The sequence below is a fragment of the Cyprinodon variegatus genome, unplaced genomic scaffold (genome assembly GCF_000732505.1).
Source record: "Cyprinodon variegatus isolate N-32 unplaced genomic scaffold, C_variegatus-1.0 Scaffold161, whole genome shotgun sequence".
NCBI classification, from domain to species: domain Eukaryota; kingdom Metazoa; phylum Chordata; class Actinopteri; order Cyprinodontiformes; family Cyprinodontidae; genus Cyprinodon; species Cyprinodon variegatus.
Genome location: NW_015150614.1, coordinates 406,888 through 419,259, shown reverse-complemented (window position 1 = coordinate 419,259; position 12,372 = coordinate 406,888). Strand labels below are relative to the sequence as shown.

Genomic DNA, 12,372 nt, shown 5'->3' with positions numbered 1-12,372 from the left:
ACCTCTTCCATATTGTAGGTGACCGCAGACAGGAGGCCTCCGATTGGTCAAAGCTACATCCGCTCTTGGACCAGCTGGAATAGCGAGGTGCTTTGATTCAGTTGAACTTTAAGAGTTAGCAAAACTCATCATAGCACTGAAACAGCTCTAGTGAAAGTTACTAATGATATCCTCATGGCCTCAGATAATGGACTTGTATCTTACTTGTCCTGTAAGATCTCAGTGCTGCTTTTGACACAGTTGATCATAATATTCTTTTAGAAAGACTTGAATATATTTTAAGAATTAAAGGAACAACACTAGACTGAGTTAAATCATATCTATTTGATTGATTTTGGTTTGTCTACATTAATGATAAATCCTCCTCCTGATCCAGGGTTACATGTGGAGTACCACAGGGATCAGTGCTAGGACCAATTCTCTTTACTACACATGTCAATTGGTTGAATTGTTAGCATGGGATTAATTCCTACTCAGCTATATACATAGAATACAGGCATGTCTTGAAGACATAAAAACCTGGAGAACTCTTAACTTCCTGCTCCTGAATGCAGACAAAACAGAAGTTTTAATCTTTGCACCAGAGTCTTTGAAAAAAAAAGCTGATAAGTCAGTCACTTAATTTGGATGGTAATCCAAGTAAAACGTCTTGGTATTATTTTTGATCAGGATCTGTAATTTAAATCCCATATCAAAAAGGTTTCTAGAATTTCCTTTCATCTGCGGAATATTGTAAAAATTTGAAATCTCATCATATCTCTCCTATCCTAGCTTATCTTTATTGGCTTCCTGTTAAATCCAGAATAGAATTTAAAATCCTTCTTCTCACATATAAAGCCTTAACTGGCCAAGCTCCATCTTTTATCAAAGATATGATTGTTCCCTATGTCCCTAACAGAGCACTTCACTCTCAATCTGCAGGTTTACTAGTGGTTCCTAGAATTTCTAAAAGTAGAATGGGAGGCAGATCTTTTAGTTATCATGCTCCTCTCCTGTGGAACCAACTACCAGTTTTAATCCAATAGACACCCTGACTACTTTTAAGGTTAGACTTAAAACTTTCCTTTTAGATAAAGCTTAACTCAGGTTATCAAGTGCTATCTCTATCGTCATGCTGCTTTAGGCTTAGATTGCTGAAGGACATAGGGATCCCCTTTTCATCATGCTTCATTCTATCTCTATTCCCCGACTGCAGAATTTGTTAGTTCAATCTCTGGCGTTATGTTCTCTCGTCTTTTTCTCATAGTAGCTTCATCTGGCTTTTTCCTGTTTGGCTGTGACACCATCCTGGAAAGAAATATGAGCTGTGCTGCTCCCTTCAACACCTTTGTTAATAGATTTTTGAGCTTAGCCTGTTTTTCACTGTAGTCCTGTTTCCCTGACTGTAAACGGGGATGTGCTCTCTCCGTCCTCTAAACTGGGAGCAGACTCAGAGCTCGTTTGCCTGGCTGTGTGTTTCCTGGACGGGGCCGCCAGAGGAGCTGGTTGACAAGTTCCTTTGTATCTCTGCTTCTTTCTGTAGGTCTGCCTCTGTCTCCTTGAACCCCAGTTGGCCTCAGCAGATGACCGCTCACATTGAGCCTGGTTCTGCTGGAGGTTTCTTCCTGTTAAAAGGGAGTTTTTCCTCTCCACTGTCACTATAATCATGTTTGTTGTGAGGGATTGCCTTTGAGTCAATGAGTCGATGCAATCAACTGCTTTTCCTTAGATAGAAAACTTTGAATCAATTTAACTGTATGATCTGGTTGAATTGTCTCTGTAAAGTGCCTTGAGATGACATGTGTTGTGAATTGGCGCTATGTAAATACATCTAATTTCATTCTTCTGTATGCTTTTTTTTTAATTACTTCTTTTTACCTATTTAAAACAAAAAAGAAAGCTCCCAACAACAGAGTTTTGTTCAGATTTCTTACCTCTAGTTAGATCCAGGGTCATGAAAAAAGACCTGCAGGTAAATGTTAGATTGTATCCAATGTTTGCCCTGATATCATAGCTCATTAGTGAAATAGTGATGCTCTTGTCTGATCTTTATGACACACACTCGAGTGGTTAAGGCTGAATTTGTGACTTATTGATTGGTGCAGCTTGTACAAGGTAGGAGTGCCTTGCTATGGAGGAACATGTGAATGCAGAATTGCTGGGAAATTGGGGTATTGATCAGATCAAGGCAAAGAGGCTTACATTTTAAATTCCTAAAGAAGGCCAAGATTGAAGTAAAAGAATGTATACTGTTAGGTATAGGAACATTTCCTGAAAAGTCTGGCACGTCATTTAATTCTAGAAGATGCATTTATTGCCTCTACCAAGAACAAAGTATTCATTTGATTTCAAATGTAGATTTGTAATCAAGAGTTAGAATTTGATATTGATTCCAGTTCAATGAATAACTGTTGTCCATTTAATACAAGCTTTCAGTAATGGTTAAAATTCACAGAGCAGCAGATGTCATCCTTCATATTGGGTATAAATATTGGTTGATTTATTTATTTATTTTTTTCAAGAAATTAAAACATCACTCCTTTTTCCAAAAGATGATCTCTTATCCATTCATCTTATTCCATTTACCCATCCGGGTCATGATGGGGCTGGTGCCTATCTCCATCAGTCTGTTGGCGTAAGACTGGGAACAACCTGGAGAGGTCACCAGTTTGTAGCAGGACAACACAGAGACACTCAGCCATGACCATACAGACTCACACGTACATACAATGTAGATAATTTACCAAACATTCATGTTTTTGGACTGTGGAAGGAAGCCGGATCACCCAGGAAGAACCCAAATATGTACAGGGAAAACATGAAAAAAACCCAGGACCTTATGCTTTTAAGCAGCAGAGCTATGAACTGTGTTGCCATGCAGCACTCTCTTAGGTAGTTTAAAATCAATTACTATTGATTATGTTAATTATTTTCTTCCAAAAGGTTATCGAAATAAAGACTTTATTTTGTTATGCTTTTGTGTTCCTGAACCAAATGAAGGCTTGGTTAGGCACACCAGATGCACAATGTTTAACATCTTACTGCATGGTTATGCATAATAACTAAGGTTCTTGTTCCTAACCTGTTTAAGGTCAGATTTACATTATCATTTGCCTGATAACCCGAACCATTAGGACTTTTGATACATACAATATTAATCAAAACAAATCAAAAAGAAAAAACAATAGACATATTCTTAATTGTTTTGTAACTTCTCTAATCATAGTTGCTGTATTTATCCACCAGATAAATTACTATTGTTTCTGTAGTTGCTATTATATTTCTTACAAAATGTTATGAAATCAAGAATTAATTTTGATTTATTATGTTTTTGTGTTCTAGAAGCAAATGAAGGCTTGCTTAGGTACACTATAAGCAAAATGTTACTCCACAGTTATGCTTATTATAGAGGACCAACTTTGCCATATTTAAAAATAAATACATAAATAAATAAATGCTCAATAAATAAATAAGCGTACAATTAATTGCCCCCTCAACACACACCCTTCCTCATTTACATAATGAGACAGAAATGCATACAGAAATGTAAAAACGACAAGCAGAAATAAATAATGTTGAAGAAATAAATAGGGTAAAAAAATACAAAGGAAGAATAAAACAGACAAAAATATATCAAGCACATAAATAAATACTTAAAAAAATAAGTAATAAATAAATAAAGTTGAAGATTAAAACGGACAATAAATAAATAAGGTAATTATTACTTAAATTTCTATGTACAATTATTGATTATTGTATTTAGGGTGCAATTAATTGAATGCTTATTTATTTATTGAGCATTTATTCATTTCTCTATTTCTTTTTAGATATGGCAGAGTATGTCCTCCATAGGTTATAGATTCTTGCTCCTAACCTGTTTAACGTCATTTTAATTCAGCCGATAATCCGAACCTCCAATCGTAGCTACCGTGTTTGACCAACAGATGGCACCATCGCTCAATCTTCGGTGTTGTTTTTCAAGGTACGTCTTGTGTGACGTAACCAGGAAGGGCAAAGTCACTTTAGCCGCAGCTTCGGGGCCCTAACGGAATACAGCCCTGAATGTTATTAAAAAAGAAATTTAACAGCTGTTGCAACTTGAATTTTCGGACCGATAGCTACAGACAGCTTCAGAGCCGCTTCGGCTTCTGATTTAATATTTGTTTCATTGGTGCTTTAACTTGCTAACTAGCTGCTACGCTCGATAACCAGTTTAGTTGATCATTGTAGCAGAATATCGATGGTAATTTTTCAGCAAGAATAGGCTTTATTGTTGAGAAATGTCTTATAGAGCAGGATCCTGGATGTTGGTTGCAGCCACAGTGTTTCTGTTGGATGCGGCTGACTTTACAGAAGCGAAGGTAAACAAAGATTGCAGTATGTAGCAGAAGTGTATATTAAAAACTGAGATGTCTGATTATGCTCTTCACAATATTAGCTTAGTTTTAAGTACATTTAAGATGTAGGCCCAACTATTTTTAAACAATGTTCTGCAGTTGCAGTTTATAATCTGTTATTATCGTATTAATAACTTGCATAGGTGTTGATTGACTTACCAGGGATTTATAATAATTGCAGGTTGGCAAGTTAATAATTTTCTGGTGATTCTAATATTTGTATTTATTCATAAATTAGTTATTAGTTTAAAAATGTGTTTTGTATTGTTATGTTTTATGCTGCTCATCACTCCTCGTACAGTATCTTATTGTAGCTCAATGATCAATTTCATTCATTCAGTCTTGGTTTTCCATTGGTTTGTGACTGAGTTTTACTCAACAGGGAAACATGTGGTGGAATAAGTAAAAAAACAGTTTTAAAAAGCATTAAATAAATTCTTTGTTGTTTTGTTTTTGTTTTTTTTTGTAGAACTTTGAGGATGTCCGCTGCAAATGCATCTGCCCGCCATACAGGAACATCTCTGGACACATTTATAATATAAACGTCACCCAGAAAGATTGGTAAGAGGAGTCTTTTATTTGCACTTACATAGGGAGTATTCACATAGTGTCCAGTCAGATTCTCTTGGTTAGTTCTTGGGAGGAAAGCTTTGATATTTCTTGACATTATCTGAGTTAGATTAAGAAACTTTAGAGAATCATTTTATGGCAGGAAGAAAAGTTCCATCCCACATATCTTATTAATTATCAATCATAGTTAGAATTATTCTCGACAATCCTAACTGGGATTTGTTTAAATAATTTTTGAGAAGGCAGCATATTATCCTTTTTTTCATGCTTATTTCCTTTATTTCTATCTAATAAAGAATTGTAACACCACAGCATGCCACTGCCACCACCGTGTCTCACTGGACATAATGTATAATAGTAATGTTTGGGTTTATTTTGCTAAATTGTCATCTTAAAATTTTGACCATCAAATTGAAGATTTTTTTTCATTAAAACAACCCAATCTTCCATGAGCCTTCGACAGATTTTAGTTTTTTAGTCCCACTCTTTAGTTAATTCATATACAGAGAACACAGCAGGTTGTTGTCATGTGTAAAGCATTACCATTAACAGTCAGAAATTAATGCTGCTCTTCCAGTGTTGCTGTTGGCCTCATGTCAGCCTCCCAGACTATATTCTCTCTGGTCTTTTATTTTCTCAATAATAGGGATATGTGCATCTTTATTAGAGTCCCTGTTGCTCCAGTTGTTATTGTCTTTATTAACTGGATTCTTTTAATCTTGTATAATAATAATGATTAAAAAAAACAAACAGCTTTTGCTAAACAATATGAATGAGCAATTATCTGAAGAGCCCTACAAGAATATCTTATCTTTACCTATATTGAATCAGATTCCCTTTAACCCGCTGGTGTGTGCCAGAACGGACTGGAGAAGGGAATTAATGATGCTTTAGCATTGTATTAGTTCAATATTTCCCATATTTGAATTTGGTAATAACAGCTTTTATTTTTTTTTATTATTGTTTCCCTCTTAAAGAGGCTATTTGGTTTTTAGTTGTTGATTTTTTTTTTATAACCTAGTACACAATTATTTAAAGTTATGTACTAGGTTAAAGTAAAAAGAGAAATAGTTGTTTTATTAATTTTTTTTTTTTCATAGCTGCCTTTTTCACCCTACCAGTGGACTCAAGCTTTAGACTCCAGCTTTCACAATTTATTGTCTATATGAATTACTATAACCAGCAGTGTCTCTATGTTGTTGTTGCAGTGCTGATCTGTAGTCTTATTTGAATGAATCTGAAGTTAGGTTCCCTACTAGAGCCCCTGAAACACCAGCTCAAGAGGTGGCTCTCATATTGGCCTTCAAGATTGATTTCACTGGCACTTGTAGAATTTATGTATAAATAAATATTGTTTGAATTTGTTACCATTGTCAGATTTTTAATATGAAAACATAATTTCAATCATTTCCAGCAACTGCCTCCATGTGGTTGATCCCATGCCAGTTCCTGGCCATGATGTGGAAGCTTACTGTCTGTTGTGTGAGTGCAAGTATGAAGAGCGAAGCAGCAACACTATAAAGGTACCAAGTGTAATTATTCAGGTTCCTGTTTTATTCATCTATCTGAAAAATCATCAGTGGAATGCTTATTTTGTACATCTTAAAGCTTTGTTAAAATAACAGGAATAGGTTTGTGTTGTGTTAAAGAAAAAATCATAGTATGTGATAAATGTATTTCCATACAAAGTTTGTTTAGGCTAACAAAGTTCTAACAACATTCCCCAGGTGACCATCATCATGTACCTGTCTGTTGTCGGGGCTCTGCTTCTCTATATGCTGTTTCTGCTGCTTGTGGATCCTCTTATCCGCAAACACGACCCCTACATCCAACCTCTGCACAACGAGGAAGACTCTGAGGTAACAAGTAGGACTTATGTAAAAGAAGGCTGCAATTCAGGGGAGATGGAAGTTTTGGGTTTTTGGCTGCTGCTTGTCTTTAAGGTGTCTTTCCTTTGTGTTTTCAGGAAATGCGTCCTCGTCCAGACACTGGGCTGGCCAGAGGAAACACAGTGTTGGAGCGAGTTGAGGGTGCACAGCAACGCTGGAAGAAGCAGGTGCAGGAACAGCGCAAGACTGTTTTTGATCGCCATAAGCTGCTGAGTTAAACCTCACAACTGAATGTCAACATCTTCAGAGTGAAAAACAAAAACACCCAGGACTCGTATTATTACACCCTCATCAGCTGCACTGTTTCAACCTCAGCTTTCATGTGAAATGCAAGGCCTGTATAACTTAAAGGCTTTAGACACTGATCTAACAAGCAGAGCATTTTTAACATTGTATTTCTCTTATCATCATTTAATGTGAACTTAGTGAAAAGAAAAAAAATATTTGCACATTCATAAATATATTAACAGTTATTTTAAGCTGCTTTAAAGGATGAGATAATTTATTAAATTATTTAATTTTTTTTTCCACTATTGCTTTTAGGTGCTTTCCCTTTTGTTATTTTAAAAAGAAAGACTGTTGTGGATCTCTAGTTTCATGAGCTTTAAAGAAAAAAAACACATTGAGGTTTGTTTTGATAACAATGCTCAATTACCAAATAATCCATATGTTCTGGTTTATTCATTTACTGTTTGGCACGATTTCATCAAACCAACAAGATGATTTGTTTTAAAATGTTCACAATGAACCACTTTTTTAATATAATATAGATTCCTGTCAGCCAAGTGAACCTCTACTACTTATAATTAGTAGCTTTACAGTTATGAATTCATTCTTCTGCAATGTTGCCATTCCTTCAAATAGTAAATATCATAAAGCTTGAAGAAATTTTAGATCCAAAAAGGGAAAAGAAATTATTCTTAAGAGCACTTAATATATGGAAATGCCAATCAGCTTTTTAATGTTTTTTTTTTAATGAGAAAAGTAAATAAAAAGAAAAACAAAAAATGTTAAAACAAATTTTAAGAACCACACCTTACCATGCCTACTGGTTGTTAAAACGAAACTGTTTGATTCAGAACAGAAGCTCTTTCCAGTGAAATAGATAGAAGGATGGATGGGTCTGCTTACCCTGTGATTCCACCTCCTCCTCTCCTACCTGTTCCTGCCCATTCCATTTCAGACCGCCTCTGCATGTCAAGGAAAAAACTCCTGTGGTCCATTGGGACCACAGGAGTTTTGGGTGAGCACATTTTAAGGTATTCCTCGAAATAACATTGATGGACCATATTTTAGTTTAATGAATAAATGAAAAATGTTCATCACTAATGGTGAATTAGTGCTGTGGTGAATAAAGACTGGACTTCTTGCATAGTGTTTTCAGGTTCCTCTCAAGTTTTCAAGCAATTCACACATAAATGAATGCCAGGTTTTCTCATTTGATTTTGCATAGTGTGACCTGCTGGTGTTTTGTACTTTCTTGTTTCGTTTTCATTAATTACTTGAAATGGAGTTGAATTCACTATCATCTCATACGGGTGTTATTGCTTTTTATTTATGAGCAGAAGAAGTTATGATATTTTAGTACTTGGAAAAAGACATCTAACTTAGGATTACTGCTGTCAAATTCTGTTGTACTCTTATGGCAAATGCTAATATATTCCTTCCTATATTTCCGTTAAGCTCTACAAAATAATGAAAAGATAAATTCATTAAAGTTGTTTTTGTGACATATGGTGGTAGAACGTACATCTCATGTTGGTCTGTTGTATTTTTCTCTAGATTTTGTCACCTGTCTATACTTTTATGTCTATTCTCTTTTGCGTTGATTGCTCTCACTGTCTCTTAACTTTAAGCAGCTTTGACTTAAATAAAAGAAGAAGAAAAAAAGCCTGATTCTCAGATTTTCATTTATTTCACTTCTTGGTTCACATTTACGGGCAGTAGGGGGCGACAGCAGCAAACAAGTGAGCTTCGTGTTAGATCAAATTCATTTATCAAATTTAATCTTATTTTTAAAGTCGGTCATTTTATATTATATTTAACTAACTCACCGGATTTAGAAAATTTGGATTTAATTTAATTATGATTTTAAGACCGTTATAGTTTCCTGAATGAAAAAAAATTTGAACCAGATAGTTTGATACTTTTTTACATTTTGTATTTTTTAATAAAAAATAAAATAAAAAAGTATTCATAATTGGATATTCCCTGCCCTGCGACGACTGTTGCACCCATAGACTGCTGGAGATAGGCACCGGCCCCACCATGACGGAATAAGCAGGAGACGATGACGGATGGATTTTTAACACATTTATAATACATTTTTAAGTGATGCTTTTATAGCTTTCTCTTATCCTGTAACTTTTAGATAACTACCTCGTCCAACATCCTCAGTTGAGGAAAGGTTTTCCAGAATACTGCAAAGGATCTAATAAAATGATTTATGTGTATTAAAGCAGAGAGTCATTTAAAGGTTGCAGAACACCAACTCTTGAAAACTGGATTCTGACATCTGTATTTTAAAGGATCCAGAATTGATGGTGATTAATGCATGATGGTGGCATAGTCATTAAGTGAGGATGGTTGCTACCATTTTATTCAGCATGAAGAGAGAAGCCTGAGGAAATAATTGGAAGATGGATGTTATAGGCTTTAAAAACTCTAGAGACTGGGTTATTCAAGCAAGGCATTATTCCAAACATGAAGCCAGATCCATACCTTAGTAATACAGTGTTCAGTTTGAAGTATATTTATTTAAAGAACGGCTCAGTAAAATTCTAAAAATAAGTCTCATTGGGAGTTTGTGACACGGATTAAAGTGCTGTTTACAAATGCTCTAATTTTAGACAGAGCTTAAGATTTTTTTCAAAGAACCGGTAAAGGTTTTAACATGAAGTTTTTCAAAGCTTGCTGAGACATACTTTCCAAAACAGTTGTAGCTCCAGTATAAACATAGTGCATTATGTACTGCATGCTGTATTACATTTTCTTTTTATTAAACGGTGACGCAACTATTTCCATTTGATTTTGTACATTTGCATTGCTTTGGGTTTATCCATTAAATCTGCCAAAATATTGATAATATACTAACATTCTTGCAGGGACTGTAGTTAGCTTTCCAATCCCTGCCCAAGTTCTTAACATAAAGGATTTTCTGCATATTTTACAGTGAGAGAAATTTTTTACCCCAAAAGAATTTCAAACATGTTGCAAAAAGTTTTTTTTAAGTTTTTTCCACCCTGCAGAATAATGCACTATCATTAAAAGTACTCTGTTTCTTTGCACATTTTCTGGCTACTTTCTTTTTTATTATTATTTTTTACAGTTTAAGGTGCATCCTCAGCTGCAGGTGCCTCTCCACTTTGTATATCTCTTTCTCACATCATTCACAGTTGCCCTGCCCCTTCTACCACCATTTTCCCCTTCTGCCCTCCCAATCATCCCCAAGCATGGTTTGCCAGTATTTCACAGTCTAAATTTAAACTGACGCAGAGGCAACTGCTCCTCCAGTCTCAGAGCCTCTTTTAAATGTCTCTACTGAGGTGAGATTTTTCTTTCAGAGGTCTCAGGTCAGGAGGAGAGGTCCGTGGGTCTGACCAAGGGAGAAGGAGGGGAGCTACAGGAGAGGGCGGCGGGGGTTACCCGCAAACAAGATAGGTTGCTCTGGAGCCTGGAGGCCTTCACAGAGGAAGATCTACACTGTGCCACAATCTGGGATTTAATTAATTGTTTAGTAAATTTCGTGGAAAGGCCGTGTAAGGTGAAGGCATCAGGATGGCGACCAACGCGGATGCAGCCAAGCCAGTCATCATGAATGAAGAGGAACTGAAGAAGAAGCAGAGGGAGAAGCTGAAAAGGCTTCAGGCCACAGGGGGCAACCCTCGTCCTGCCAGATCTCTGTTCCTCTTCACCCTGAAAAACCCTTTCCGAAAGGCCTGCATCAACATCGTGGAGTGGAAGTATCCTTTTGTCTTAACTTTAACAGGCACATTCTGCATACACTTCTTCTGAATACACAGCATCTAACCTATTCATTATATCATGGAGTTATTTTAACCCTGGCAGGGAACTGAATGACGTTATTTTTAAATCTGGAAACAGGTGATCATTTTAATTATGAACATTTCTGTAATGCTTGTGGCTGGCTCAGTGTTTGTATAACTCTAATCTTTCAACTGAAGCTGCTTGATTCCCATCAATCAAATGAAATTTATCAACTACCCATTTAATGACCTGACTACCCCACATTCTGCTGGTTTATTTGGAAAACATTTCTAGACTACAGTCACTCTGTTGAGATTTGTGAACCAAAACCAGTCCATTAACTTAAGGGGAGATGAGTTAAAAACCCTTGTCTGCATTTAACTTTAATCATAAACTTTTTTTAACCTTTAATTCCGTATTGGCAAAATTTGCCTTTGCAGCAAATAAAAACAACTTTAAGTTTAAAGTACTGTACACGACCAACACACAAAAAATGGTACATTACAAAAGGTTTTTTTCAATCTGAAATGCTACAGTGGACGGAAAACAAATTTATTGAATTTTCCTGTAGTTCATAACATGTAAATATTCTAAGATTAGTTGGTTACATGCATTATTTAGGTGTGCTGCTTGCTGGTGAATGTAATACATCCAAACAAACAGTTCAAAATAAGATGAATGGCTGAAAATGATCATCTAGCAGTTAAAAATGAGTCGCTATACGTGCATTTGTAAAGAAAACTTCTTACAGTGTGAGCAAAGGTATTTTTCCCCTGACGAGCAGGCCTGGTTTAAATGGCCTGTCATATTCTTGGGCTCTGCAGCTGTCCCTCAACATCACAGAGAGACATGATGCTGAGCTGGCAGGGGAATTTTCTTGGAGAGCCCCCTATGGATGGGAATTAGGCAGCACAGTAGACATGATTGCATTCAGTTCAACAGCTATGCCAGAGAGGTTTTAAAACCAGAGATCACTCCAGCTCATACAAATGATATGTCTTGTAATGCTCTATACATATATAACTAAGATCAAATTAGTGTATCTATTACTCAAAAGAGAGTTACCTTTAACACAATAGAGTCACTTTGTTATTGAGTTATTCCCCATATGACACAGGAGACAGTGATTCATGTTATGATCCTAAGCCTTCATCATCCAGAACCTTTGAAATAATCATTCTGTTGACCATCTTTGCCAACTGTATTGCTCTGGCTGTGTTCCTGCCCATGCCTGAAGAAGACAGTAATAACACCAACGCTAATTTGGTAAGCTGAATAAAAAAATAACAAAATGGTTTCAATTAAGTACAACATATCCAAGCTGCTCTTTGGTTATATGTAGAGCGAGATTCTTGCCCTGTAGAGGCTGTTTGTTGTAGTTGTTATATTTTACAGGACGGTTATGTCTATGAGCAATCAAAGAATGATGCTGAGTTGCTTCAGCTGCTCCTTGGTGTGAGTGCCAAGCTCCATTTCTAATGCTTCCAAATACAACTCAGTTCTTTATTTGGACTCCCATCTGCTTCTGTAGGGTCAATGTTTGAATGTGC

General features: G+C 36.0%; 2 protein-coding genes across 2 annotated transcripts in view; both read left to right on the top strand.

Moving 5' to 3' along the window:
- The first annotated feature begins 3,983 nt into the window (after nucleotides 1-3,983).
- tmem9 (transmembrane protein 9) lies at nucleotides 3,984-8,700 on the top strand. The gene is made up of 5 exons (XM_015377887.1): nucleotides 3,984-4,340; nucleotides 4,846-4,937; nucleotides 6,361-6,469; nucleotides 6,674-6,805; nucleotides 6,913-8,700. The coding sequence occupies exons 1-5, from the start codon at nucleotides 4,260-4,262 to the stop codon at nucleotides 7,051-7,053; spliced, it is 555 nt and encodes a 184-aa protein (XP_015233373.1). The 5' UTR covers nucleotides 3,984-4,259; the 3' UTR covers nucleotides 7,054-8,700.
- A 1,912-nt stretch (nucleotides 8,701-10,612) lies between these two features.
- Nucleotides 10,613-12,372, top strand: part of cacna1s (calcium channel, voltage-dependent, L type, alpha 1S subunit) — a 29,059-nt gene continuing 27,299 nt past the window's right edge. Inside the window, exons 1-2 of the mRNA XM_015377923.1 lie at nucleotides 10,613-10,797; nucleotides 11,983-12,088. Coding sequence (XP_015233409.1) covers nucleotides 10,613-10,797; nucleotides 11,983-12,088 — 291 coding nt within the window. The remainder of the gene's footprint in view (nucleotides 10,798-11,982; nucleotides 12,089-12,372) is intronic.